The sequence below is a fragment of the Pongo abelii genome, chromosome 16 (assembly GCF_028885655.2).
Source record: "Pongo abelii isolate AG06213 chromosome 16, NHGRI_mPonAbe1-v2.0_pri, whole genome shotgun sequence".
Classification (NCBI taxonomy): Eukaryota; Metazoa; Chordata; class Mammalia; order Primates; family Hominidae; genus Pongo; species Pongo abelii.
The window spans coordinates 37,168,150-37,195,960 of NC_072001.2; the positions used below are offsets into that span (position 1 = coordinate 37,168,150).

At 44.1% G+C, this 27,811-nt stretch overlaps 1 protein-coding gene across 1 annotated transcript; it reads right to left on the reverse strand.

Annotated features, from left to right (window-relative positions):
• Positions 1-27,490, reverse strand: LOC134760257 (ubiquitin-conjugating enzyme E2 Q2-like). The gene is made up of 7 exons (XM_063716565.1): positions 23,196-27,490; positions 10,008-10,064; positions 6,254-6,393; positions 3,347-3,416; positions 2,052-2,099; positions 525-573; positions 1-99 (listed from the first exon to the last, which is right to left on the reverse strand). The coding sequence occupies exons 1-5, from the start codon at positions 23,430-23,432 to the stop codon at positions 2,064-2,066; spliced, it is 540 nt and encodes a 179-aa protein (XP_063572635.1). The 5' UTR covers positions 23,433-27,490; the 3' UTR covers positions 1-99; positions 525-573; positions 2,052-2,063.
• Between the last annotated feature and the right edge of the window lie 321 nt (positions 27,491-27,811).

Consider the following 27,811-nt stretch of genomic DNA (forward strand, 5'->3'; position numbering starts at 1 on the left):
TACCTTCTTTGCTCCAAGCTGCACTCTGGCTTTGCCTTTGAGTCAGGTGGCATTTCTTTGTACGATGACTGGTTCTGTCAAGTAGGCACTGCTTCAGCCCTACAGAAAGAAGAAAACATCTCTAGAAAACAGCAGTATTCCTTATTCCCACTTGGGAAGGCCTAACGAAATGGCATATGCCTCAACAGCAGCACATCAGTGTTAAAAAGTCTGGAGTCAAGGGGAAAAAGTAAAATTGGGCCATTTCCAGAATCTCACCAAAAACAACAAACTGACGTTCCAAGTGGCCTACATGAGCAAATTAGAACCTTAAATAAAGGTCACTCTTAATGCCTATCCTAGCACAGATTCAGCACCAAGTACAATCTCATTTTACTGGTTTACCTTTTTCATTCTTGAAAGTAGGAGCTATGAAAAAAAAACCACTAAAATTTCTTTAAGAGAACCTGCTACTTACAACCTAACTTACGTAATCGAAACACTCTGTTGAGGGTGAAAATTGAGTATTATAAGAAAATAATCACCTGTTTTGTGAGAAGTTCAATACATAATGCTCCTCCACCCAATACATATCTTAAAAAGAAAAAAGGAAACATACAAAATTATCTCGAGAATTATTCTTGCTTAAACAATTTCTACATGCCATTACTAAGAAAGAATGCACACAGTAAACATGAGAAGAGAACATGCAAGCGCAAGCATGAACATACTTCTTAGGGATATAGGACTATGGGTAACTTAAAAACTCTGTTGGCATTACTCTCATGTAATTGCTCTGAAATTCTAGTCAATTGTTTGAAATGGCTCTTAGAACAGAATACTTTGAATTTTTATGATATCAAAAACTAAGAACTTAGCCCTAAGTATTCCAAAGAATAGGGGCAGAAGAACGCATTTCCTTAAAGTACTACCTCAGAGTTCAATTCAGTATTTCCGATGTTGCCTGTAACATCAGAAAACAACTTCCTTAAAAGCATAGCAAGTTGGATTTCCCAAGTTGCTGAGCAGGTCGCATTCCCTCCTGCCCTCAATTCCATCTTTTGTGTTATACTTTATCTCCAGTTCCATTTTGCTTAGTACTCATGGTGCTCAAGTTGTCACTGTGGACATCAGAGCCTATAAATATATATTGTTGCGGCTCCTTCCTGTACATCTTTCCAAGTCATACCTGCTATTCTCCAAAGTCTGTGAATCCCGATACTAACAACTTGGAAATTCAGTTTAAGGTCCTCTGCAGAAGGTCAGTTAGCTCAAGGCAATCACATTTTTCTCAGGACTCTTAAGAAATACTCCAACCCCAGAAAAAGGCCCTTCTTTCTGGTATCAGGAGCCGTGGGCCACAAACACAAATCCGACAGAATTTCAGCCATTTACCTCCCACATCATCCCTTCCCTAACGTTCTAGCTAAAGCAGGAAAAAATCATGAAAACACCACCTGCAGTCATGAATCCTCCAGTTTCCTGGCCAAGATTTCATATTCCCTTCAAGATACCTCCCAAAGAGGACGTGACAAGGGAGGGGCACACAGGGTGCTACAGGTACTGATAAGGTTTTATTTCTTTTATGTATATATATTTTTTGAGACGGAGTTTCTCTTGTCACCAAAGCTGGAGTGCAATGGCACAATCTCGGCCCACTGTAACCCCTGCCTCCTGGGTTCAAGTGATTCTCCCACCTCAGCCTCCCATGAAGTAGGGGTTACATTACAGGCGCCCGCCACCATGCCCGGCTAATATTTTTGTATTTTTAGTAGAGACGGGGTTTCACCATACTGGCCAGGCTGCTCTCGAACTCCTGACCTCAGGTGATCTGCCTGCCTTGGCTTCCCAAATTGCTAGGATTACAGGCGTGAGCCACCACACCCAGCCAAAGGTTCTATTTCTTAAGTTTGATGTTGGGCATATGGATGTATGATTTAATGTTTTAAAAAAGAAAGATACCTTCCTCTTTTTTTGTGTTTTGTTTTTTTGTTTTAGGCCTGCATGCCTTATTCGTTACCCCATATGAATCCGTAAAGAAGTAGCCATTAGCAAATTCAGGCAATACATACCGGATTCATACCTCAGGAAGACAACCCAGTTGACAACCACAACAGTTTCTATGATAACAAAAGTGAGAGAAAATACTGACATTACGGTCATATCAAGAAAGTCGTATCAAGAAAGTTCAATCATAAGATATATCCACAAGCAAAAATATACACAAAAAGCTAAGTACGAAGCTTTTAGAAAACTACTACCATCCTTAGAGTAAGTACAAGAAAGTATTCTTTTATGTCTGTTTTTTTCATCAAAATACCGCATATAGCCATAGATTTTAAACCATTACATCTTATCTAGATTTTAAACCATTACATCTTATCTAGATTCCATATTAGATTAACATTTCTTCTAGATTCCATCGTTATTCCTTTGTAACCTTTATTTTTAGTATCTTAAAAATACTTTACTAAATATAACACATACATTCAGAAAATTACATAAAATATACCTTAAGGTATACCTTAACAAGTTACTGTAAATTATTTGCCCATGTAACCACCAACCCGATCCAGAAATATATTCCAGCCAGTATCCAAGAAGCTCAGAGATGTCCCTTTCAGGTCACACCTCCCTACCTCCCACCTGGATGGACTCCTTACCCTAACCTCTAAGTGATCACCTCTTTGTTCTTGATAGTTTTACTGCCCAAGTATGAATTCAGAAATAAGTGTTTCTCCGTTTTCTTTTCATTTTTGTCCCCCTAAGAAGCCTTTTTAGAAGTTTTCTTCCTAATTCTACCCCATGCCCCATGGAATTTTAACACCACAGATATATTTATGTCGGTTTATGTTATACGGCCCTTTGGAGGGCAGCAGACCAGTATAATAAGTAAGATTTTCTTTCACTCTAAGGACCAATTTTCACTCCACTGTAGGCGATATTGCCTCCACTAAGAATGTATGCCCTAACCAACATTAGTTTTCCCTATTGTTGAACTCTATATAGAAGAAATTGTACAAAATAGGTTTTGGGGGGTCTGGTCTCTTTTGCTTAACATAGTGTTCAAGGTTCGCCCGTCTTTCCCACAAAGCTGTAAGCCATTTTATGAATACCACAATTCTTCATTTTCTTGGAATGAACACTTGGGTTATTTTCCATTTGGGGCTATTATAAATGATGCTGCTCTAAACATTCCTGTGCCTCTTGGTGCCTACGTAACTCATTTCTTGTGGAGTATATATCCACAAGATTCCTGAACCATAGTGTATGAGTATCTTCCACTTTACCAAATTGTTTTCCAAAACACTTGTACAAATATACACCCCCATTAGAAAAACAGAGAGTCCCGTAACGATTTCCTTACCTTAAAAGATACACCTTCTTTTTCTTTTAAGATCTGAAGATCACTGTGCAAAGGACTATCAGGGTCAACCCTAAGAATCACAAAACAAAAAACAGTTCAAACAAAAAGATAATTTTTTTTTCAACTAACTCAAAAATGAACCAATCTGAAAGCTAAAATAGAGCACCTACGGTAAGTTCAGGAAAGAGAAGATCTGAAGCTGCTCTATATCCCCAGGAAAAAAAGAGGTCACTATAGCTTCCAGCTCCTTTAGAATGAATGTCCAAAAGAGATCATGATAGCCTAAATCTCATCTAATAAGGGGGTTCGGAGTTTGCAGTCATTCTAAAGGAAAACAGTCACATGTATATAATTTTCTCAAGAATTCAAAAGAAGTTTAATATGCTTTCCTAAACTTGTATTATTAGCCAAGCGGTTCAAGGAGAACAATTTGCCATGGACGGAACTATGAAAAGTTAAATCACTAAAAAACCAGTATTTTTCCATAACTGTCCTATATATAGATTTCTAATATGACTCCCACCCCCAACTCCCCCTTTGTCTTTTGTTTTTTGTTTTAAGAGACAGGGTGTCTCGCTCTCTCACCCAGGGTGGAATATAATGGTGCAATCACAGCTCCTGTGCAGCCTTGACCTCTTCAAGCTCAAAAGATCTTCCTGCCTCAGCCTCCCACCATCTATAGTAGCTCATACTACAGGTGTACTACACCAACATATTTTAAAAGTAATAACATAACTACATCTACAATAAGAGTTAATTATGTTGCTTTCAAAACTGGGGGAAAAGTCATAAAAATCAGCTTGGCAATCATTCTCTGTATAATGAAATGTATTACTCTTACTTACTTTCCAACCAATATTATTCAAGCTTGAGCTTTTTGCTACAAGATAAAAATCATGCAAGAGTTCACTCTATCAAGAAAATGACAAAAAAATTTCGATGGACATATAAAAACATTTTCAACACTCAACATTTCAAGAAGTAAAAAAAAAAAAAAAAGTCCAATTGAATGAAGCATTATGAAATTTCAAAAGAATATAAAACTAGACACAAGTCTTGTTCATTTCCTATTTCTTATCATCTGAAAAACTCTAGCCAACATGTTCAGACCACCATGGACTCCATGATAGCACAGAATTCAGTATGAGTCTATTTCAAACCTCAGCAATTTGTGAAAATACTAGAAGACACTCAAGGTGACACATTACTAACTAAAAGAGACTTCCATTCATAAGACTACAAGCAAGAATATTACGCAGATGGTCTAGTTCACACATTGACACACTGAGAAACACGTGTACCTACATGCAACTGGTTTCAGTTTTTCAGTGTGGGGACTTCTCTAAAGATGAAAACACATCGATATCTTATCCTAACACTAAGTAGAAATGGAACTACTTTTTAGTCATGTGAAACTAAAGGTTTTAAAGACTGCACTATACTTTGAAAAAGAAAAAAATCAAGTTTACGAAGATCTTACTTCCTAGATATGTAACCATGACCTCATTTCCTATCTATAAAATATGAGAAGTTTCTCCTATCTCTAAAATATGAAGAGCACCTATTTCACACAGCGGCTATGAAGACTAAATGAGAGGATATATAAAGTATAAAGTACTTAGCATAGTATCGGTCATGCAAAAGTGTTCAATAATTTATACTTGTTTTGAAGATAAACTGGAATCGATCACAAGACACGGAAAATACAATAACATTATTTCAAATGCTACAAACTCATTTTTTTAAATAATCAAGATATGAGAAATTGACTAAATTTCTTTCCTCTAGGAAAAATTACTAATTAAATTAATATATAACTAAGACTGAAGGAGGGAGAGTAATCTATCTGGTTTTAACACTTGGCATCTACTTGCCTAACAATTCATTCCCTGTTTTGGAGAACCTGTGCCCAAGACAAAGTAACTGGTCCTCGGCTTTCGTGGAGTTGGTAAATAGCTCTAATACAAGGCACGAAGTAGTAAGTGTTCAGACAATCATCTGATGTTTCCCTCCTCTGTCTGAGCATTTCATGTATATACACACATCATTCTCATTGATGTTTCACAGCAGTCATCCAAAAGGTATGTACTGTCTATCCATATTTGAGAGTTCAGCAAAGTGAAACCAAAAAAGGTGTGTTTGTCACCAAACTCAGTGTTCTTTCACATCCTGCCGCTTCACATAAAAGAGATGTTAAGTCAGAAGAGAAGAATTAGTTTTGATTTGGTCAGAGCAGGATGGACCAAAGTCAGCTTCATGAAGGAGAAATAATTTGAGTTGTGTTTTGTAGGAGAGAATGAATGTGAATATACAGATGCCACAGAAGGAAGGTAAGCAGAAAACAGCATCAACAGGCTGGAAAGGGGCATATACAGGGATCAGCAGGTGGTTCCAGGATGTGAAGAGCAGATGAACAGGGTAAAAAGTGGCTATTCATAGATGAGAAAGATAACCTTGGGCAAGAGAACATATGACCGTGGCTAGGGACGGTGGCTCATGCCTGTAATCCCAGCACTTTGGCAGGCTGAGGTAGGAGGATCGCATGAACTCAGGTGTTCCAGATCAGCATGGTCAACATAGTGAGACCCCATCTCTACTAAAAATCTAAAAAATTAGCCTGGTGTGGTGGCTCATGCCCATAGTCCAAGACACTTGGGAGGCTGAGGCAGGAGGATCGCTGGAGCCTGGGAGATCAAGGCTCCAGTGAACTATGATTGTGCCACCACACTCTAGCCCAGGCGACAGAGCAAGACCCTGTCTCAAAACCAATAAACATGTGACTGAATCTACCCCTAAGGCAGGAATGGAGGAGGAGAGCAGCAGAGATCGGCATGTTCATGAATTGCCTGGTATTAACTATAATTACTTAAACAAAAATCCAGGCTCTGGCTATTTACACACACTTACACAATTAAAAGGTCTTGCCTTTCAGTCTTCCTAATTTTCTCTAATATTGCCAAATTTTCTTTTTCAATTCCTTCATCCTCCAACTTTTTCCCACTAATCGGCTCTGCTTTCATCTCGTAGTGATCTAAGTCTTCTATATCCTGCAAAAAGAAGAAAAATGTTAGCTTATTCAACCTATTTTTCTTCAGCAGTTTCTTCTGCCAGAAGTTAAATTATTCTTGACTCAATGGGGGACAAGAAACAGAATATATCTATCCTACGGGGAGAGAGAAAAAGCCCCCACATTCCATTCAAGAGGCTCCCACCTTTTATATCCTAGATTTTATTTAAAAGCTAGACTCTGGGTAAAGCAGATTTAAAAGCTTTACAAAGTCATAACTATTATGAAATAAGCCATCATTTATTTATTTACTTCTTTAATTTTTATTTCGTTTTTTAAAACAGAGTCTCACTCTGTCACCCAGGTGGGCGTATACAGGGGTGATCTCTGCTCACTACAAACTCTGCCTCCCAGGTTCAAGTGATTCTCGTGCCTCAGTCTCCTGAGTAGCTGGGATTTCAGACATACATCACCACGCCCAGCTAATCTGTTTATATTTTTAGTAGAGAGAGGGTTTCACCATGTTGGCCAGGCTGGTCTCAAACTTCTGATCTCAAGTGATCCACCCACCTCCGTCTCCCGAAGTGCTGGGATTACTGGCATGAGCCTCCACGCCCGGCCAAGCCATCTTTTAAATCTCCTCTTAAGAGGAACCTTTGAGACAGTTTAGCAGCGGGTGTCAAGAACCTTAACTGTTCATAGTTTGTTCCAGAAACTCAACTTCTAGAATTGTATTCCAAGAAACTAGTCTAAGATGTAAACACAAATTTAGGCATAAGGATACCTATCTCAACCTTGCAACCAAAAAAACAAACACAAAATCTGCATGTGCAAAAATAGCAAAACAGTTAACTCAATTCCACGAAATATTAACAGGCCACTGAAATACCAACACAGCATAATTTCTCCTGTATCAAAAAACTTTGAAATGAAAAATGGAATACACAAAGGAATAGAAAGAATTTCAATTATGCTGAAATATGCATAGGAAAAGACCAGAAGAACTTATATTGAAATGTTAATTTCAATTAATTTTAGTTGTTATCTCTGGAGACATTTGGTGGTGCTTTTCCCTAATTTCAGTTTATGGTTTTATGTAGTAAGCATCTATTGACGTTAATAACTAAAAAATGAGTTAGAAAAAGAATTTGATTTCAGGTGCTCGGGAGGCGGAAATAGAAGGCTCGTTTGGGCCCAGGAATTTGAGGTTGCAGTAAGCTATGATCATGCCACTGCACTCCAGCCTGGGTGACAGAGACCCTATCTCAAAAAATAATAATAATTTAAAAAGAATTTGAATAGTATCCCCCAGAACAACATCTTTATTCACATCATTCTGCTCCCTCCCTTCCCATACTATCTTGTTCTTACACACATACAAATATATGCAGATTTTAAAAAATCCTAACTTTTTAAAATTCCTTTATTTTTCTACTTTAAATGCCAAAATCTCCAAAGGAGTAGTTTATATTCATCTCGATTTTTTTTTTCCAAGCTGGCTAATTCACTGATTTCTAGACCAGGTTACTGACTACCTTCACTCAAACTCTGCCCATGACTCCATACTTCATGGAGTTCCCTTCTCCCTGTGTGCACCTTTCAGCCCTGATATTCCATCCTACGCTTGTTTTCCTCACAATGCTCACAAATGCCTTTGGCCTGTATTTCCTCCTATATGTTCAACCTTAGTCATGTTCCCATCCACAAAACTTCTCCACCTAAGTATTAATCAGCACATCACAAACAGAATTCAACATATCTTTCTAAAGCAATATCCTGAGCACACTGTTCCCTGCTTAAGGCCTTCCTATCAATAATCACACCAAATAGAAACACACGCCTGTCTTGAATTCAAGACTTCTAACCATCTGCCTTTTCTGGCCAATCTTGCTTTCCATGACTTCAAGACATCAACTTTCCTTCTCAAAACAAAAGTATCCAATGCACCCCAACACACCATGTCCAAGGTTGCTCTGGGCCTGTTCCCACCTTATTTTAGGAGCCCAGAATATCTGCTTTTCACCTGTCCAAATCTGACATCTCCAAAGTCCAGTCTCTTACCTTTCTAGATTTCCCTCAACGTTGCGGTCCCTTGTTTATTATCTTACAGGGGAAAATGAAAGGGTTCATGATCTTTAGTACAATGGCTGCCTGACCCACGGAAAACGTTTAATGTTTTCATGCAGTTTATTCCACCTCAGCTAAACTGCATAAAAACATTAAAACAAACTCTCATTCTAATTGGACAATTCTAAGAAGTATTTTACTCCCAGACTCATAAAACAAGCCTACAGCCAGGTACAGTGGCGCACGCCTGTAATCCCAGCACTTTGGGAGGCCGAGGTGGTGGATCACTTGAGGCCAGGAGTTCAAGACCAGCCTGGGCAACAGAGCAAGACTCAAAATCTACAAAATATAAAAAAAAAGCATTAGCTGGACATGGGGCACCTGCCTGTAGTCCCAGCTGCTCAGGAGGATTGCTTGAACTCGGGAGTTGAAGGCTGCAGTGAGCCGTGACCACGCTACTGCACTCCAGCCTGGGTCACAGTGAGACCCTATCTCAAACAAACAAACAAACAAACAAACAAAAACAAGCCTATGACACTACTTCTTTAGTTCTGAAGCACTCGAAAGTATATTTTAGATTAATAATTTCCAAACCAAGAAAATGAAAGCCTAAATTAATTATAAGACCCCAAACAGAAAAAATCTTGTAAAACAATCAAGACCATAACATTCACATACCTTCTATTTGGTCAATGCAGAGACACAGATCTTTGTTCCAAAATTTGCATTTAAATGCAAAGCTTCAGAGCCTGAAAACATCTAAAATTATACCCAGGACTGACAACTAGCCTAGGCTCAATGTCTTTGGAATGTGCTCTACTAAATTTGCTACCGTTTGAATGTGTTCCCTCCAAAATTCAGGTGTTTCTAATGTGATGATATTAAGAGGTAGGACCTTTAAGAGGTGACTAGGCCAAGGGGGCTCCTTCCTCCTTAATGGGATTAAGGCCCTGATGAATGAGGCTTCACACATTGGACTAGCTTGCTCTCCTGCCCTTCTGCCTTCTACCATGTGAGGTGGCAACAAGAAGGCCCTCAGACACCAAATGTTGGTATTTTCATCTTGGATTTCCCAGTCTCCAGAACTGTTGGAAAATAAATGTCTGTTCTTTATAAATTACCCAGTCTCTGGTATTCTGTTATAGCAGCATAAAACAGACTAAGAGAAAATTCCTGATGCTTTTTCAATGAGACAGTTTCACTACTTCTGGTGAGTAGTCCCTAACATGTTCTCAAATTCTCTTTTTATGCAAACATAACATTTTTTAAACTTAGTAGTTCCTCTTCCTAAAAAGAACCAAATGCAGGTTAAGGACTGATCAGTATTACACAGAAATACAACTGTGGTGCTAAAATTAAGGGCTTTTGTTATTCAGGAAATCAAATCCAAAGAATTCAGATAAAGCAATTTGCTCAAAGGTGTATCATCAATTAAAGGTAAAGCCAGACTTCAGAAATTATATTCCATTCCAAATACAATGTGCTTTCAATTATTTCACATTAATAGTAGTTTGCAAAGGAGATTTATGGAATTACTGAAATAAAAAATGACATTTATGAAATGTCATTCTTACATCAAATACCTACTTCAGCCATCTCCTCTTCTTCCTCTTCCTCTGAAGTCACTTCTTCTGTTGTCCCATTCTGAAACAGAGAAAGAATCTGCCAGGTCTACACAGGCTGAATACACGGTAAGTCCACTAGAAGACCCGTGCCATAGCTTTAGGGACAAACTCTCAAACATCTGTCAATGCAGTGCCGCTACCAGAGAGCTTATTAAAATTAAATGTTCATTTTTAAATCCAAGTTTGATTTGACAAACAACAGTTATCAGCTTTTAAAAATGGAACAGAAAATAAAAGAATTACGAATAAAGAAAAGCAGTCAAATATAAATGTAAAATACAAAAAATATAAGTCAAATATAAAGCAAAACTGAAAAAATATTAAAACAATCTAATTTATTTATTTTTTAAAATTTAAAATAAGAAAACATTTTACTTTCATGGCTATGTGTGTAAAATCAATGGCTTATTTTGTTTAAAATATCACAAACTATCCATTCCTTAAAATAACTACCTTTTTAACTTTGAAAAGGCTGAATCATTACATAAATTCAATTGCCTTACATTTTAAAAGATCAGATGTGTGATTTATAGACACTTCACAAAACTAAGAATTATGAAATGATTACCACCTTACTAAAAGGCAAATTTTAGTTTTCAAATCATGTTATTTACTACAAAATACCTCTCTACAAGACAGAATTTACCAACTGACACAATTTACAATGATCAAGTTTAGAAATGAATTTAATGGGGTTTGAGGAAGTGCCTTCATACCCAGTTTGGGCAAAGTTCCAAAGATAAGCTTCCTGGCCAGGGCACAGTATATAAATGCATCTTTAACCGTGAAGGCCAGTTCAGGTTAGAACTCAGAATATGTAGAAGATCAAGAAACTAGGATCCAGAGATCAAGTAAGACCAACAAAGGTCTCAGCAGTTTCTAAGCATCTGTTTTTAGATACTCTGATGGAATAATTCTTAAGAAAAACAAACGCATGATCACAGAGGGTGTTAGAACTCTTCTGGATTAGTGAGCAGGAGAAAGCCATGTAGATAAACATACCCATGCAGAATTAACTTATATTTCCTTTAAATCTGCATCTCTTTAGACATTCTTTGTCTTCTAAAAACTAAATGGAAAAACGAAGCAAGCAGCAGCTTCCAAAACATAATTCACCCCTTCTTCATTTCCCTAAATTGTTATATTCCAAATCAAACTATTTTGGGTATCTAAAGAATATATACTTAGCCTAAAAGTCCCAAAGACTTTGGCTGCATCAGTGATTGAAAGAACATTTTTGAAATGCTCACTGGCCAGGCGTGGTGGCTCACGCCTGTAATCCCAGCACTTTGGGAGGCCGAGGTGGGCGGATCATGAGGTCAGAAGATCGAGACCATCCTGGCTAACACGGTAAAACCTTGTCTCTACTAAAAAATGCAAAAAATTAGCCGGGTGTGGCGTCGGGCACCTGTAGTCCCAGCTACTTGGGAGGCTGAGGCAGGAGAATGGCGTGAACCTGGGAGACGGAGCTTGCAGTGAGCTGAGATCGCGCCACTGCACTCCAGCCTTGGGGACAGAGCAAGACTCCATCGCAAAAAAAAAAAAAAAAAAAAAGAAATGATCATTTCAAAGCCTACCCTGAGAATCTGGGTTTTTGTTGTTGTTGTTGTTTTTTGAGACGGAGTCTCGCTCTGTCGCCAGGCTGGAGCGCGGTGGCAGGATCTTGGCTCACTGTAATCTCCGCCTCCTGGGTTCAAGCGATTCTCCTACCTCAGCCTCCCGAGTAGCTGGGACTACAGGCATGTGCCACCACACCCAGCTAATTTTTGTATTTTTAGTAGAGACAGAGTTTCACCATGTTGGCCAGGATGGTTTTCATCTCTTGACCTCATGATCTGCCCACCTCGGCTTCCCGAAGTGCTGGGGGGAATCTGTTTTTAAAAAGCTCTCTGAGGTGATTCTGACATGCATCCATGTCTGTAACCATCAGTCCAGTTACTATCTTTCATTTTACAAATGAGAAAGCTGAGCCCCCACCCCTCCAAAAGGGTAATTTAATCAAAACAAAAAGTGAGTTAGGGTTGTAAAATCCTAAGATGAATTTCATTTCAGGATGTGGCCTGGTCCTCTTTCCAAAACCCCACCAAAATGACAGTATTTTATTAAAAAGAGTAAGTCTGCCGCAGCAGCAGAAAAATAACAAATACAAGGAGATTACCCTTAGTGAACCAAAACCACAGGGACATGCCGGAAGACACAAAGCAGACGGAATCAGACTGCTGGGCTTGACAAAGCCAAAAACCCAATCCAAATAATGGAAGGACCACTTTTTTCCAGAAGAATTTAACATTCTTTATTGTACTTGTCCCAACTACCCTCGGATATAAGAAACCTATCTTGCTGGCCTCTTACTAGATGAGTGTGAAAACCAGAGAGAAAAGACAGAATGTTTTTAATATAACTCAACGCAGCAGCAAAATCTTATAACAGACTCCATCTCTGCCTTTTAACTCAGGAGCTAGAAAGCTCTCCTGCCAGCACCTCCCCATCCTTGTGCCAGAGGAGGAGCACGGGTCTGCAAACCAGGAGAGGGAGGTCACGGCAGAAAAGAGTGACAATTCTGAAGACACTTGTGATGGTTAATACTGAGTGTCAAATTGATTGGATTGAAGGATTCAAAGTACTGATGCCGGGGTGTTGCCAAAGGAGATTAACATTTGAGTCAGTGGGCTTGGAGAGGCAGACCCACCCTTAATCTGGGTGGGCACCATCTAATCAGCTGCCAGCGAGGCTACGATATAAAGCAGGCAAAAAAACGTGAAAAGACTAGACTGGCTCAGCTTCCCAGCCTGCATCTTTCTCCCGTGCTGGATGCTTCCTGCCCTCGAATATCGGGCTTCAAGTTCTTCAGCTTTGAGACTAGGACTGGCTTCCTTGCTTTTCAGATTGCAGACAGCCTACTGTGGGACCTTGTGATTGTGTGAGCTTAATACTCCTTAATAAATACATATATGTGTGTGTATACATATATGCTTTAGTTCTGTCCCTTTAGACAACTCTAATACAACACTCATATCAACAACTGATACTGATCAATGGTATACCTCATGTATAAATGAACAGATAACCATGCACCACAGAGAGTTGAAGAAAACTAGCAATCTGAGAGGAAGGTGCCAAGTCAAATAAGCACAAATGACCGGAAGCACTACTAATGAAGGAAATAATCAGAATTTAAAAACCTAATTGGAATCTTTAAGAGTAATTGAGAAGACTCTGTATCCACAAAATAAAAAACAGATTACTATGTAAAAGACAATTCTAGGAATAAAAATAAGATACCCTCCCCCCGCAAAAAAACAAAACAAAACAAAACAAAAAACCACCTGTAGAAGGGCCAGAGCACAATACACTTCTCAACAAAGCATTTATGATTAGGAAAATCAAACTGTGACATTCCCTTAGAACAGAGAAAAAAAGGAAATGGAGGGGAAAAAAAAGGGAATAGTTAAGGGACATGGAAGATACAGAGATCTAACATTCATCCAGAAGATGGAGGGGAATAGAAAGAAACAAAAGAGACAAATGCTGCTGAGCCAAAGAAAAACTTGAGAATATTAAGTGGCTCTGAATGCCCCCAAGGAATACTGAAAGCTAGACACAGTGGCTCATGCCTATAATACCAACACCCTCAGGAGGCCAAGGCAGGAGAATCACTTGAGCCCAGGAGTTCGAGGCTAGCTTGGGCAACATGGTAAAAACCCATGTCTACAAAAAAATTTTTAAAATTAGCCGTGCATGGTGGTGTGCACCTGCAGTTCCAACTACTCAGGAGACTGAGGTGGGAGGACTGCTTGTGCCTAGGAGGTAGAGGCTGCAGTCAGCTGTGATCACACCACTGCACTCCAGCCTGGGCAACAGAGCAAGACCCTATCTCAAAAAACAAAGAAATACTGAAAAGTAAAACCCCCACACTTTACAATTACAGAGAAAATCATACTAACTACCAGAAAGAAGTAAGAATCAGATAGGCATCAGATTTTCATTTGTAACAATAAATACCAGAAGGTAAAAGTGTAAAGAACTGGGAAGAGACTCAACTATAAACTTAAAATTCTATATCTAGCTCCATCAAGACAGGAGGCATCTCTGTGTATGTTCGCCTCCGGATTCTCCACACCAAAGTGGATATCATTCAGGGATATACTTGAGGGGCAGGGAGCAGGAGACATAATACAAGAAATAGCAATGAACAAAGACAACAGTAACACCAATAGTGAAGTCTAAACGATTGCTCATAGATCACAGGGCATATTCTCTGACTATACTGATGCACTAAAAATAACTCAAAAACCATGTGAAAATGCTTTTTAAAAAGTTTTTTTTTCCCCAGATAATTCTTGGGTAAAAGAAGAAATTGATCCTCATGCCCCAGTCATCCAACTCCTAAGTACGTGCCCCAGGGAAATGCTGGCACAAGGGTACCATGAAATACAAAGAATAATCATAGCAGCATTCACTGTTTCTAACAACACTGGAAACAACACAGATGTCTGCATATAGTCAAAGGGATAAATGGCATGGTGTATTCAACAATGGAGTAAATACAGCAATGCAAAAGAACTATAGCTACACACAACAGGAACAAATTTCACACACAATGTTGAACACAACAAAGGTATGAAAAATACATAGAATATAATTTTCAAAAGCTCAAAAAATAGGCAACACTAAACTATATTGTTCAAGGATGCACACGAGTGATAACACTAGAGAAAAGTAAGGAAAGATGAGTGTACAGAGAACAGTGATTTGGAAGCAGCCGGCAGATGGTTTCTGTAGTGCTAGCAATGTGCCTTCTCTTCACCTGGGTGCTATTTGGTCAATGCAGAGACACAGATCTTTGTTCCAAAATTTGAACTTAAATGCAAAGCTTCAGAGCCTGAAAACATCTAAAATTATACCCAGGACTGACAACTGGCCTAGGCTCAATCTCTTTGGAATTTGCTCCACTAAATTTGCTACCGTTTGAACGTGTTCCCTCCAAAATTCAGGTGTTTCTAATGTGAATAGGATGCAAAAAGTGAACTTTATACATCTTTACAACAGCTTAGAAGTATGAATGAAGCAATCTTTTTTTTTTTTTAAAGAATCTACAGTTACTAAAACTAACTGAAAAAGTGGGAAATCCGGAGACCAACACATAGAAGAAGAAAAACGGCAGTTAAAGACTCACTCTCCAAATTGGACATTTATTTAAACCAGGGTTTCTCAGCCTCAGCAATATGTATATACTGGGCCAGACAATTTGTGGAGGGTTCTCCTGTGTGTTGTAGGATGTTTAGTAACATCCCCTCTACCCAAGAAATGCCAATAGCACCTCCCATCATGACCAGTTGTGACAACCAAAAATGTCTCCAGATTATTTCCAAACATCCCATGGGGGCAAAAATCTCCTTCAGTTGAAAATTACTGTGTAAACTAGAGCTACATCCTAGATCTCAGAAAAAGATGTAAGCTTCCCAAGTCAGCCCTGCATACCATTGGTACGGAAATGAAATAAGAGCCTAGAAGGAAACAAACAAAACTATAATCTTATTTAATATAAAAGTAAAAATGCAAAAATAAAATACTACCATATCCATTCTAACAGTGTTTATTATAGGAATACAAGGATGATTCAAAATTAGGAAAATTTCATCAGGTAATTCACAAATTATATTTCTACATAGAATTGAAGGCACAATCATGAAAAACAAAGTAGCTCTATATGCATTAAGTCCATGATCTATTCAGTGACAAACACAGGTTGTAGATGTCTTACAGAAGGAAAACTGAACACTGAACACGTATTTCTCCCATCTGCTCTTTGTCCTGAGGCTCCATGGGAATTACAGTGAAGAATAAACATTGTATAAACACACACAATTACAAAAAAAAAGGAATGGGGTTACCAACAGAAGAGAATTCACCTCCAATAGACAATGACAGTAAATGGGAAATGGTTAATTAATGAAGAAAAGCAAACCAAGTGGAGGTTAGGGGGATACCAATGACAACGAGGCTGATTTGTCCCACAGTACCCTGGAGAGGCACTAGACTCAGACACCAGGTACCCCGGAAAGTGGGACTGATAGGCAAGACTGAAAACAGATTAACCAAAAGCCTACATACAGAACTCATTTTCCAGGCCTTGAAACACATTGTTCTCCCACATCTCCTTAAGCAGAACCCCAGCAAACATGCATCTACCTCAGGCAAGAGAACATAGATTTCACCTCCAGAGGAATGGAGTAGTTCCTGCCGTCTTTTATGATTGCACAAGGAGATAAGATAGAGGAGTGGGGATAACAATTGGGAATCAGCATAAATTCCCCCTAAAAACCCTTTCCCCTAAAAGCTATCAGTTGACAAGTCTTGGCCACAAAGAACTCCCAATCTTTTTTTTTTTTTTTTAATTGAGACAGTGTCTCACTCTTTCACCCAGACTGGAAGGCAGTGCATGCATGATCACAGCTCACTGCAGCCTCAACCTCCTGGGCTCAAGCAATCCTCCCACCTCAGCCTCCTGAGTAGCTGGGACTACAGGCAGGCATCACCACGTCCGGCTAATTTTTTATTTTTTGTAGAGATGGGGGTCTCACTATGTTGCCCAGGCTAGTCTTGAGCTCCTGGGCTCAAGTGATCCTCCCACCTCGGCCTCCCTAAGCGCTGAGATTATAGATGTGAGCTACCACACTCAGCCTCCCATTGTCTTTTAGTCCTTCTCTCAAACATGAATGAACAAAAGGGGGAATTTTAAAAGACTACAAATGATGAGCAATGTTGAATAGATATTTGGGGAAAGGCTTTTGAAAGAAAAATAAGACCAAAATAAACTAAGAAAAAATTATTAAAGAAAAAAGACATGCTAGGGAGAGGACAAAAGAGTATCAAAATAGCTCCTTAAAGACATTTGTGAATATATTACATCTATAAAACAAAAAATAGAATATGAATAAGGAATAAACAGAGAAGAAAAAGTTCTCAGAACTCAGGCTTCATCTTTGGATTTGGTCCCCAATGAGCCACAACTCCTGTCATTCACGTCTTCGGAAGGGACCATTCCACAGTGAATCTAGGTTGGCTCCGAGACTTACTTTAACCTATAGAATGTGGTAGAAATGAAACTGCACCTGTTCTAGGTCTAAGCCTTAAGAACACCTGACAGCTTGCACTTTTGTGCTTCTGGAAGCCAAAAAGAAGAACTGACTATTCTCTTGGAGAAAGAGAAGCTACATGAAGAGGGCCAAGAGTATGAGATGCTATGTAGAAAGGCCACATGAAGAAACACCAAGGCAGCAGACCTGTGGGTGAAGAAGCCGTCTCAGACATTCCACTGCAGCTGAGCATCCAGACGACCAGTCCCTGACACTAACCATGCAGTGAGAGCTGTTAAATGAGACCAGCAGAAAAACTGTCCAGCTAGCTCATTAACCCATACAATAGTGAGAGACAGACAAATTTGCGGTTTTATGCCAAACCCTTGTGGAAGTCAGTGTGGCGATTCCTCAGGGATCTAGAACTAGAAATACCATTTGACCCAGCCATCCCATTACTGGGTATATACCCAAAGGACTATAAATCATGCTGCTATAAAGACACATGCACACGTATGTTTATTGTGGCACTATTCACAATAGCAAAGACTTGGAACCAACCCAAATGTCCAACGATAGATTGGATTAAGAAAATGTGGCACATATACACCATGGAATACTATGCAGCCATAAAAAATGATGAGTTCATGTCCTTTGTAGGGACATGGATGAAATTGGAAATCATCATTCTCAGTAAACTATCGCAAGAACAAAAAACCAAACACCGCATATTCTCACTCATAGGTGGGAATTGAACAACGAGAACACATGGACACAGGAAGGGGAACATCACACTCTGGGGACTGTTGTGGGGTGGGGGGAGGGGGGAGGGATAGCTTTAGGAGATATACCTAATGCTAAATGACGAGTTAATGGGTGCAGCACACCAGCATGGCACATGTATACATACGTAACTAACCTGCACATTGTGCACATGTACCCTAAAACTTAAAGTATAATAATAATAAAATTAAAAAAAAAAGTTTTGGGATAATTGGTTAAGCAACAATAAATAACCAAAACAAAACTTAAAGTTATGACTAGCCAAATAAAATTTCCCAAAAGCTTGTACACACATGCTCACAGCAGCAGTATTCACATTAATCAAAAGGTAGAAACAACTCAAATGTCCCTCAGTGGATGAATGGATAAATAAAACTTAATATAGCCCTCCAGCTGCAGTGAGCCGAGATCACGCCATTGCACTCCAGCCTGGGCGACAAGAGTGAAACTCCGTCTCAAAAAATAAAAATAATTAAAAAAAAATAGCCATTCAGTGGAATATCATTCATCCTCAAAAATGAACGAAGTACTGACACATGCTACAACAGGGATAAACCCTGAAAACATTATGTTGGTGAAATAAGCCAGACACTAAAGGGTATATATTGTCTGATCCCATCTTTATGGAATATCCGGAATAGGCAAATCCAAAGTGAGGGAAAACAGATTTTTCATTGTGGGGGCTGGGGGGAGAGGGAAGAATGGGGAGTGACTGCTTATTAAGTACAAGGTCTCCTCTGGGGGCAGTGAAAATGTTCTGGAACTAAATATCAGAGGTAGCTGCACAACATTGTACTAAATGCCACCGAATTGTACACTTTAAAATGGTAAACTTTATGTTACAAGTGTATTACTACAATTTAACAATAATGGGAGAAGCAAGAGTAAGGAGAGCCCTCTAAGGGTCTCAAACATACTGCCCTATGAGAGCCCCTTCACCTAAGCTCTACAGAGGTCACCTGCCAGCTTGTACTGAGCTAACCCTCCAGTGACTCACACCCAGGCAAAGTGGGAGATGGTCCGGGGGGGGGCTGGGTCATCCAGGCAGCAGAGGCAGCTGTCCGTCAACCACTGAAACCCCCTTCTCCTGGTCACCTACCTCACATACTAGGTGCCACTCTGGGTCTATTTGTGGGGAAGGTGGGAGCTCCGCCGCTTACAGCCCCCAGAGCTGCAGAACTAGGGAGAATTCCATTTGGTTTTGTTCAATTCTCAAATGAGAAAATCTTCACCAACCCTTTCTAATACCATTGCTTAGGGGCCAGCATGGCTGCTTCTTCACGCTTGCTGCAAACACCTGCAATTTTTCCATCCTGCTAACTTAAAGGCAAGAAGCCCTGTGTGCATAGTTTAATGACAGCAACCTACTGGGGATAAAAATCATTCACGTGGCTCTATCGGAGGCTCAAGCCTGCAGTTCTCTCAGGAGGCTTGATCTGTGACCTCTCCTGTATTCACCCAGTGGCCTCCACACTCGGCCTCGAGCCCTGCACACATTCTGAGAAAACTAGCTTGACATCTGAAACATGAATGTAACGATGGTGCCCAAGCCAAAAGGAAATTAAATGACCAGTAGTAAGTCAGCATTAGACTTCAGTTTCCAGAGGGCATTTTCTACAGTATTTAACTTCCACTCATTTACACAGGCCAGATCTCTGTTCTCCTAATATGGGGAGTCCACAGTTCCGGTCAATAAGATTAGTCCTAATAAGAAAAAAACTGAGTTTAGTCTCGATGGAACTGCCTAAGGCTACAGACATTAAAACAAAGTCCTACAACTCATAATTTGAAAAACAAGTTTCACCAGATGATCTATAAAGAAGGTACCAATGATCCAGTTAACTTCACTAAATCTACCTGTCTACTTTTAGGAATATACACAATAGAATATCTGGGACATTTAAACTTGTGGAAAAGGCAAGAGGATAGCAGAAATAGCTGTTATTTGATGGCGGATTTAACGATATATGTTTATTTTAATGACACTCACAAGGCATGACCACAATCACTTTACTATAAGCCACAGCCTGTGGGATCTATGTTCCTTCCACTCCCACCAAGGGGGGATCATGACCCATACAAGACCTAGGAGAGAAGGGGAGGCTCCCCACTCCCACTCAGGATGTGGTTGTATTATTTACTCATGGCTTATTTTGGTCGTGAATGTCTTCCTGACACCTCCCAGGGCTATGCCGACCCACCGCCCCACGACCACACACGCCAGGTCCACAGGCCTGAATGGGTGTAATCACAGCTCGTCCCTACTGTGGCTACATCTAAATAGTTTTGATTTGGCCCAAAATGTTTTTGCTTGTTTGTGGGTGATACAGTTTGGATATTTGTCCCCACCTCAATCTCATATTGAAATGCAATCCCCAATGCTGGTGGTGGGGCCTGGTGGGAGGTAGGTGTCTGGATCATGGGGCACATCTCTCATGAATGACGTGGGCCATCGTCTTGGTGATAGGTGAACTCTTGCTCTGAGTTCACAAGAGATCTGGTTGTTTAAAAGTGTGTAGCACGCCCCCTGCACAGCCCCCTGATCAATCTCTCTCTCTCTCTCCCATTCTCACCACGTGAAGTGCTAGAACAGCCTAATACAGTGTGATTCTGGCTACATGGGTTCAGCCTGGCTCAGCTTAGCTTTAGAGGGTCCAAAATGGCTCGAGCCCATTCGTCATCCAAAAACCTTTTATTTCTTATTTCTTTTATTGTGGTAAGTATACATAATGTAAAATTTACCATCTTAACCATTTTTAGGTGTAGAGTTCAGTGGCATGAAGTGCATTCACACTGTTGTGCCATCTTCACCACCATGCATCTCCAGAACTTTTCCGTCTTCACAACTGCACCCATTAAACACCAGCTCCCCACTCCCTGCTCTCTCCAGCCCCGGCCACCCCCATTCTACTTCCCGTCTCTGTGACTCTACTGTGGGTGCCTCAGAGAAGTGGAATCACACAGGACTTGTCCTTTTGTGACTGGCTCTAGCAGGATGTCCCCAAGGTTCATCCATATTGTAGCCTGTGTCAGAACTTCCTTCCCTTTTCAGGGTGAATGAAATTCTATTGCATGTGAAATCCTTTTCTTTTGTAAGGTGTTCGCTATGCCGGCGGCTCAGAAGAGCAAGAGGAGCCCTGACCCGCCACTGCTTTGTCTGTGGAGTGGGTTTTGAGGGCTGGGGAATGGCTGGATGACCCCCCTCTCGAAGATGAACACAAATATTTCTAAAAGTGGCTAACATGCTACTGTTCACATCCTTGGGACCCAATGAATGAATCAAGAGGGGGCAGACAGGCTCCAGAGGCAGAATCAGAGGCCACCTGCAAGCACATGAGCCAAAGGACAGAGGTTGATGAGACAAGAGGGTAAATGAATGATGCTGCCACACACGCCAACAGTGTCCACCCTGACATCGCACCTGAGCAGCTCTTGGGCAGCAGCGTATCCCCACCTTAAGTCCAGCTCAGGCTCCTGGACCTGCACAGCCTGGCTGCACCCAGAGCAGACCTGTAGGGCCACCCTTGGGGCAGACCCAGAAGTGAGTCAGCACCCAGTGTCTCTTAAAAGGCCCAGAACAAGGCTGAGTGTGGTGGCTAACACCTCTAACTCCAGCATTTTGGGAGGCTGAGGTGGGTGGATCACCTGAGGTCAGGAGTTCAAAACCAGCCTGGCCAGCACGGTGAAACCCCGTCTCTACAAAAATACAAAAATTAGCCGGGCATGACTGTGGGTGCCTGTAATCCCAGCTACTCGGGAGGTTGAGACAGGAGAACTGCTTGAGCCCGGGAGGCAGAGATTGCAGTGAGCTGAAATCATGCCATTGCACTCCAGCCTGGGCAACAGAGCAAGACTCTATCGCAAAAAAAAAAGGACCAGGACCAGACAGAGGCCTGGACCATAGGCAGCTGTTGACACTGCAGGAGCGGAACGGCTTCTATGAGCCTAGCCCAAACATCCTTCAGCTCCAACAGTTTGGGCCTTGGCTTGGTCTCAGCTGGAGAGAGATCAACTTCTCTTCTGTGAAGGTTGACTGGGGAGTTGGGGGCAGACATGGGTGTGGCAGGTCCTGGAGGCCTCTATCAGCCCAGGGGGCTTCATTCCATTCCCCATCTCCTTTCTGCACATCTGAGTTATGCGTAGTTTTCCTGAGCTGCTCATGGTATTATCTGACATAGGATTAGGAGTTATTTTTGGTCAGCCCCCTATTACCATAGTCCCTTGGGGTAAAATTCCCGTGCTTACTATCACCATGGGACCTCCTATGCATCCCACAGCCCCCTGTAAACACGGAATTCCTGTGAATGACAGGAACACCCCCAAAATGAAGTCAACTGACACTTAATGTGCTTTAGAGAGAAGACAAGACATTAAAATACAAGTGCTGAAAATCCAGGAGTCAATATGATTTCCATTCCAAACCCAAGCTCTCAGTACACACACACACACACACACACACTCAAATTCATGAATTCTTCTCAGAAAAAAATAGTAGTTAAGGCTTAAAAAATATGAAAGCAGTCCACATAATTGGCCAAATAGAAGTTCCTTCACCCAAGTCCAATAATCATATCTTCTTTATATACTCACAGTGAGGCTTTTTTTTGGAAGGCGGCTTTTCAAACGTGTTTATTAGAATGGACGCTGACTTTGCTATAATTAAAATACAGTTATGCTGAAATCCACTGCCCTCATTAGCACGCGTTTCTTCCCTGAGGTTTTCCCAAACCTTCAAAAAATCCTTTTCCAAATAGGTGTTCACAGCTGACTGCCCATCAGGTGAAGGCCCCCGGGATTTCAGAAACCCGTCCATTGTGAAACGCACTCTGGCCCCGACCCCAGCCACCAGGCCACCCAACCCTGGCCGCAGCAGTGTGTGAGCACCAGCACCCCCAAGTCTTTGCCACTGCCCTGCTGGTCTGAGTACACCCGTGAGGATTGAGGGGCTCTCCCACACATACTGCCCCACCATGAGCAGACCCAGGGCAGTGGGCAAGAAATCGAACCTCTCTTCTAGGGTGGGAGGAGGGGTGTCTTCTGCGAGACATGAGTCGCCACTCAGCCCTCAACCGGCTTTACTCCTGAGTCTGAGCGGTGAGCTTAAGAGTGGCCGGAACATCCACACAACATATCTCCCAACTGGACCAATGAAGAGCTCAGCCACCATTAGAACTGTGAGGCACCCAGCACCCCCTACTGCCTCGCTTCAGCATCTGCGAGGCCTGTACCCTGAGGTCCCTTGCTCTAGGGCCGCTCTGCTCCCTTCCCCAGGACAGCCAGAGTCCTACCTGCTCGTGGGGCCACTTCAGCCTCTCTTCTGGGGTCCTGGTCTTGGGCTTGAAGCCTCTCTGGGGGTCTCCGGGGTGCTTGGCCTCGGGAAGGAGGTTCAGCGACTTGGGCCTCGCCTCGTGCCTGCTGGGGCTGCAGCTGGCCTTGACGGGTGGGCAGGCCTCTGCAGAGCCTGCAGGCCCTGGCTCAGGCCCATGCTCGGGGCTGGCCTCACTGGTGCTGGTGATGCTGGTCATACTCAGGCTTATCTTGATCTCTGCCACGATCTGGTCGATGTCCTCCTCCTGGTCCTCCAGGTCCCCGTCCCCGCACCTCAGGGGGTAGGCAGAAGCGCTGGTGTTCCCGTTGGCCTCCGCAGGGTAGTAGTCCTGGCAGCCCTCTTTGCTGGGACAGTAGTGACTGTCTTCTTCCTGGTCGTGGGCCTCCAGGACAGAGGGCTCATCCTCTGTGATGGGCAGCTGGCCATCAGGGTAGTCCTGGCTGCCTTTAGCCCCGTGACCATGGGGGTGCAGGCCCGTCCAGGCCGTCTACTCCACTGCATCCTGGCACCCGTCAGTGTCCACTGGGTGTGCGCCGTGAGTCAGGTACACCTCCCTGTTGCAGTCCATGCTCTCCAGGTAGCTGTCATCCTCAGGGCAGTAGCGGATGTAGTAGGGGATGCCCTCCTCCTCCTCAGCGAGGCCCTCGTCATAGTCCTCCTCCTCAGAGGTGTTGTTCACGTAGTCAGAACTGGAGTCCCCATCGGGGCTGTGGTTGTGGCACTCCTGTTCCTTAGGTGTAGGGCTCTCACTGAGTGAGGGTCTGTGCTACATTCCAGGAGGATCCAAATGTGAACACAGCTAGGTTCCAGCTCTGGGACTCGGGAAAAGGAGGCACAGGGAGCAGGACATGTGCTGCAAGGACATTAATGCTCCCGTGCTTCATTCACTCGCTCATCCAACAACAGCGCTAAGGCTCCACTGTGTGCCAGGCACTTTTCTAGCTACTGGGGATCCAGAGGTGAAGAAAGTCTTTTACATTTGAGTGGTAAGAGACTGACAATAAACAAACAAGTATAGAAATAACACACCGAATGTTGAGTACTGAGGAGAAACACAAAGCAAGGTTAACAAGAGAAGGGGAAGTAACGCTAATTTATGTAGGGCTGTCAGGGAGCCGGCAATAAGTGAGGGGCCGGCCAGGTGGGCATCTGGGGGTGGCTGATGCCAAGGGGGTGGGAATAGCATGTGCAAAGGCCTGGAGGCAAGAGTGGCCTGGCAAATCTGAGGACCGAGGGATAAGAGGGAAAGAGCCCACATTCAGTTGGGATCTCTGGGATGGACATGGGCCAAGATGACAGGTGGGGATGGGGTGGGGACAACCCAGGGCAGATCTGGGCAATGAGCCTGTCTGCCTGGAGCTAGGACAGCCTGGAGGGGCCATTCTTGGGAGCGAGCGGGGGAACTTGAGAAAAATCAGGCTGAGTAACATGGATGTGGAGGGAGCAATGGAAAGCCACTGAAGGCCTGGGCAGTGGTGACACACCTGGCCTGGGCCAACTTGCAGACTCAGGGGTACCCCACAGCCCAACCTGGGAAACCTCACAGCCGGCACAGAAATCATAACGCACACAGCAATGGCACCCCACCAGTACGCAGGATTCCACAGAGAGAGCCTGGCTGCATGACCTTGAGGTCACCTAACTCCCGGGCCTCCCTGGTGTGTCTGGACAGGGAGAGAGGGGAGGATTGGCTTCAGGAGAGGCGAGAAAAGACAGTGCCCACGACAGCTGACTCAGCCTGTGCCAGCAGGCTGCTCTGAGACACGAGCTGGACCCAACCCAGGCGGTGGGTGGCAGGCGGGTGGGGAGGAACTCTGGGAAAGGAAGACATTCAAGCCACCCAGTGATGTGTGCTGGGTCTCGATTCCCACCGACCGCCAGTCCTCTCCTCCCCTGGATAGTAAAGGTTTCTCCAAGACTTCAGACCATGGTGTCCCCTGAGGCCCAAACCTGTTGAGTCACCGGGACAGGTATGTGTGGCAGAGGACAGCCAGGAGCGCCAGACAGGAGGTGAGGCCTGGAGGGGGCCTCTGCAGCCAGGCTCAACCCCCACTCTCCCCACTCCAACAGCCCTCACTGCAGCCACAGAGGCCCAATCCAAACACAGCCCAGGCTGATGCCAACCTTACCATCAATTGTTTTTCCTCTGACTTCCTCAGTTTTGTCTAGGAAAAATCAAGGTGTCTTATCCCACCTCTAAGCTTCCAGGGATGTGATCAGTGAGTGTCTTTTGCAATTATCTTTCACTTTTATCCAGCATTTCTTAGCTCAGTTGGCAAACTGGATATTTATGCACCTCCATTTCACAATCCATCCCCACCAATTATTCCTGTGAAACTAACATTTTGATTTTTTTTTAAAGGTTAGAACTACTTAAGAAGGTTATGTAAACAAGTTAACTAGCAGGCCACAACTTGGGTCTGGGGTGTCAGAGAAAACATGCAAGATGGAAGAGAATGAGGAGCTGAAGGTCACCAGCTTTACCTCCTTCCAGCACACACTCCTGCTCACACACACACCCCGTGGGACTCAGCCTGCAGCTTCTCCCAGCCCAAGAGCCAGACAGTGGGGAGGGGCACAGACCGCACTTCCTAACAAATGAGAGGGAAGACTTGGTGCCCCATTGCTACTGCCATCACCCAGTCCCAGCCCAGCCAGGGAGCCCACTCCAAGGGCCCCCCTGCCAGTACTGCTAGGGCCCACCGAGGGCTGCCGGCACACAGCTGCAAGCTCCAGCTTTATCTACTCATGCCCTAGACAATGCCCGGAGCCCCAGCAGGTTCCACGGGTCCTTGTCACCCCAGCCCTCCTGCCCCACAGATCCTAAGCTCAGGAGACCCTCTCCAGCCCAGCCTGTGGGGAAAGGCAGCCCCCACGGTCACCCAGGAATCAGCGCAGAGGGCAGGGCATCCTGGACTCCCCGGACTGGGAAACCCAGTTCCTGTCCCGCTGCGTAGTGGCCACACCTCTGGGAGGGGAGAAACCCCTGCCTCACCTCACCTGAGGGACCCTGACCCAGAGGCCTGAGAAAAAGCCACCTGCAGGCTCCTGGCAACTGCCAACTGCACCTTAGGGAAACTTGTCCCACTTCAACCTGCAAAGCTCTCAGATCATTACTTCTAAAACCACTGTCCTTTCTCAAAGAGGAAGGAAAATAGAAAAACAAACAAACAAACAAAAACAGAAAGAGGCACAGGAGGTTGAAGACGCCAGAAGCAGTTTAGCCCAAAAACAAAGTGCCAGACGCAAGATGCCAAGTTTGGGGCGCTTCATCCACCGCATGCCCGTTTAGGAGCTGACTGCACTCAACCACAGATTTACGTCTGCTGCCTGCCAGGTCGTATCTGAAGAGATCTGAAGAAATAAACCTTCCTTCTGCCAGTAAATACTAAGACTAGTAGGCCCCTCTAAGGCTCTGCTCTCCACTGGGGTACCGCAGGACAGGCCTCTCAGCGGGCGTTCCCCGCACCCTCCCTCCGCGTCGGCCCCGGGGAAAAGAAGTTCGCCCCTCGCCTGGGCTTACCAAGGCCCGCCGCCCGGCTCATGGAGCCCTGCTTGGGGACCGGGGGCCTCGATGTTCTCCTTCACCATCTGCGGCCAGATCTCCCTCCAGCAGCCTTGCCAGGCAGTGCCTGGCGTGGAGAAGGGGCCCTGCCGAGGGGCAGGTCCGCGCCGTGCCCCCAACCCGGCGCCTGCAGCCCAGGGGCAACAAGCTATGGGGTTTTTAATTGGGAAGTTTTTCCCTCTGGGCCTTATTATACAGGGAAAGGGAAGGGGCGAAGATCCGGGCTCGGGTTCTCCCGGGGAAGCGAACCCAAAGGCGACCCCAAACTCAGTAGTTGCCCAGCAGGGGGACTTGATGCCGGCGCCAAGCGGGGCAGCGGAACGCACCAGCGGCCCCGCCAGCCCGGCGAGACCCGAGCGGGCCGCCCCGCCAGGCAGCGCCACTTGCCCGCGCCGAGAGTGGCCCCTCGCCCCGGTGAGCCCCTCCCGGGATGCGAAAGCCATCGCCTGGTCCCCACCGCACCCGCCCGCCCGTCGTGGGAGGAGGATGGGCCGGTCCGAGAGGCGTAGGGCCGCCGGGCTGCACCCCTAGATCCCAGCGGCGGCCTCCCCGCAGCCCCGCCGAGTCCGGGGGGCAGGGCTCGGGAGCTCTTGGCCCGCAGCTTCCGCGCTGCCCCCCACGCGTCCGGGTCCCCGCGGCGCCGCTGGCGGCCCCAAGCTGCCGCCGTCAGCGAGTCAGGCAGCCAAGGTTCCCCAGCTTACCTGGCCAGGGCGCGGGGCTGCCCCGGTGCGCCTCCGTCCTCGCCGCGCCGCCGCCCGCTCCGTCCGGGAGGCTGAGCTCCTGCAGAGCCCGCGCCTAGCCGCACACTGCGACTGCTAATTAGCCCGACAGCTGAATAGCGGAGGGGATGTACCGCGAGCGGAGTACGGAAAGCCCGCAGGGCCGCGCTACAGGGCGCACGCGCACTGAGCTGCATACCTATGTAACAAACGTACACGTTCTGCACATGTATCCCAGAACTTAAAGCATGACAAAATTTTTTTTTTTTTAAAAATCTCATTCCATTATTA

Coding starts and splice junctions, on each gene's coding strand:
- LOC134760257 (XM_063716565.1), bottom strand. CDS start 23,432: ATGACCAGCATCACCAGCACCAGTGAGGCCAGCCCCGAGCATGGGCCT. Junction 10,065..23,195: donor TGAAGTGGCCCCACGAGCAG/GTAGGACTCTGG, acceptor TCTCTGTTTCAG/AATGGGACAACAGAAGAAGT. Junction 6,394..10,007: donor AAGAAGAGGAGATGGCTGAA/GTAGGTATTTGA, acceptor TTCTTTTTGCAG/GATATAGAAGACTTAGATCA.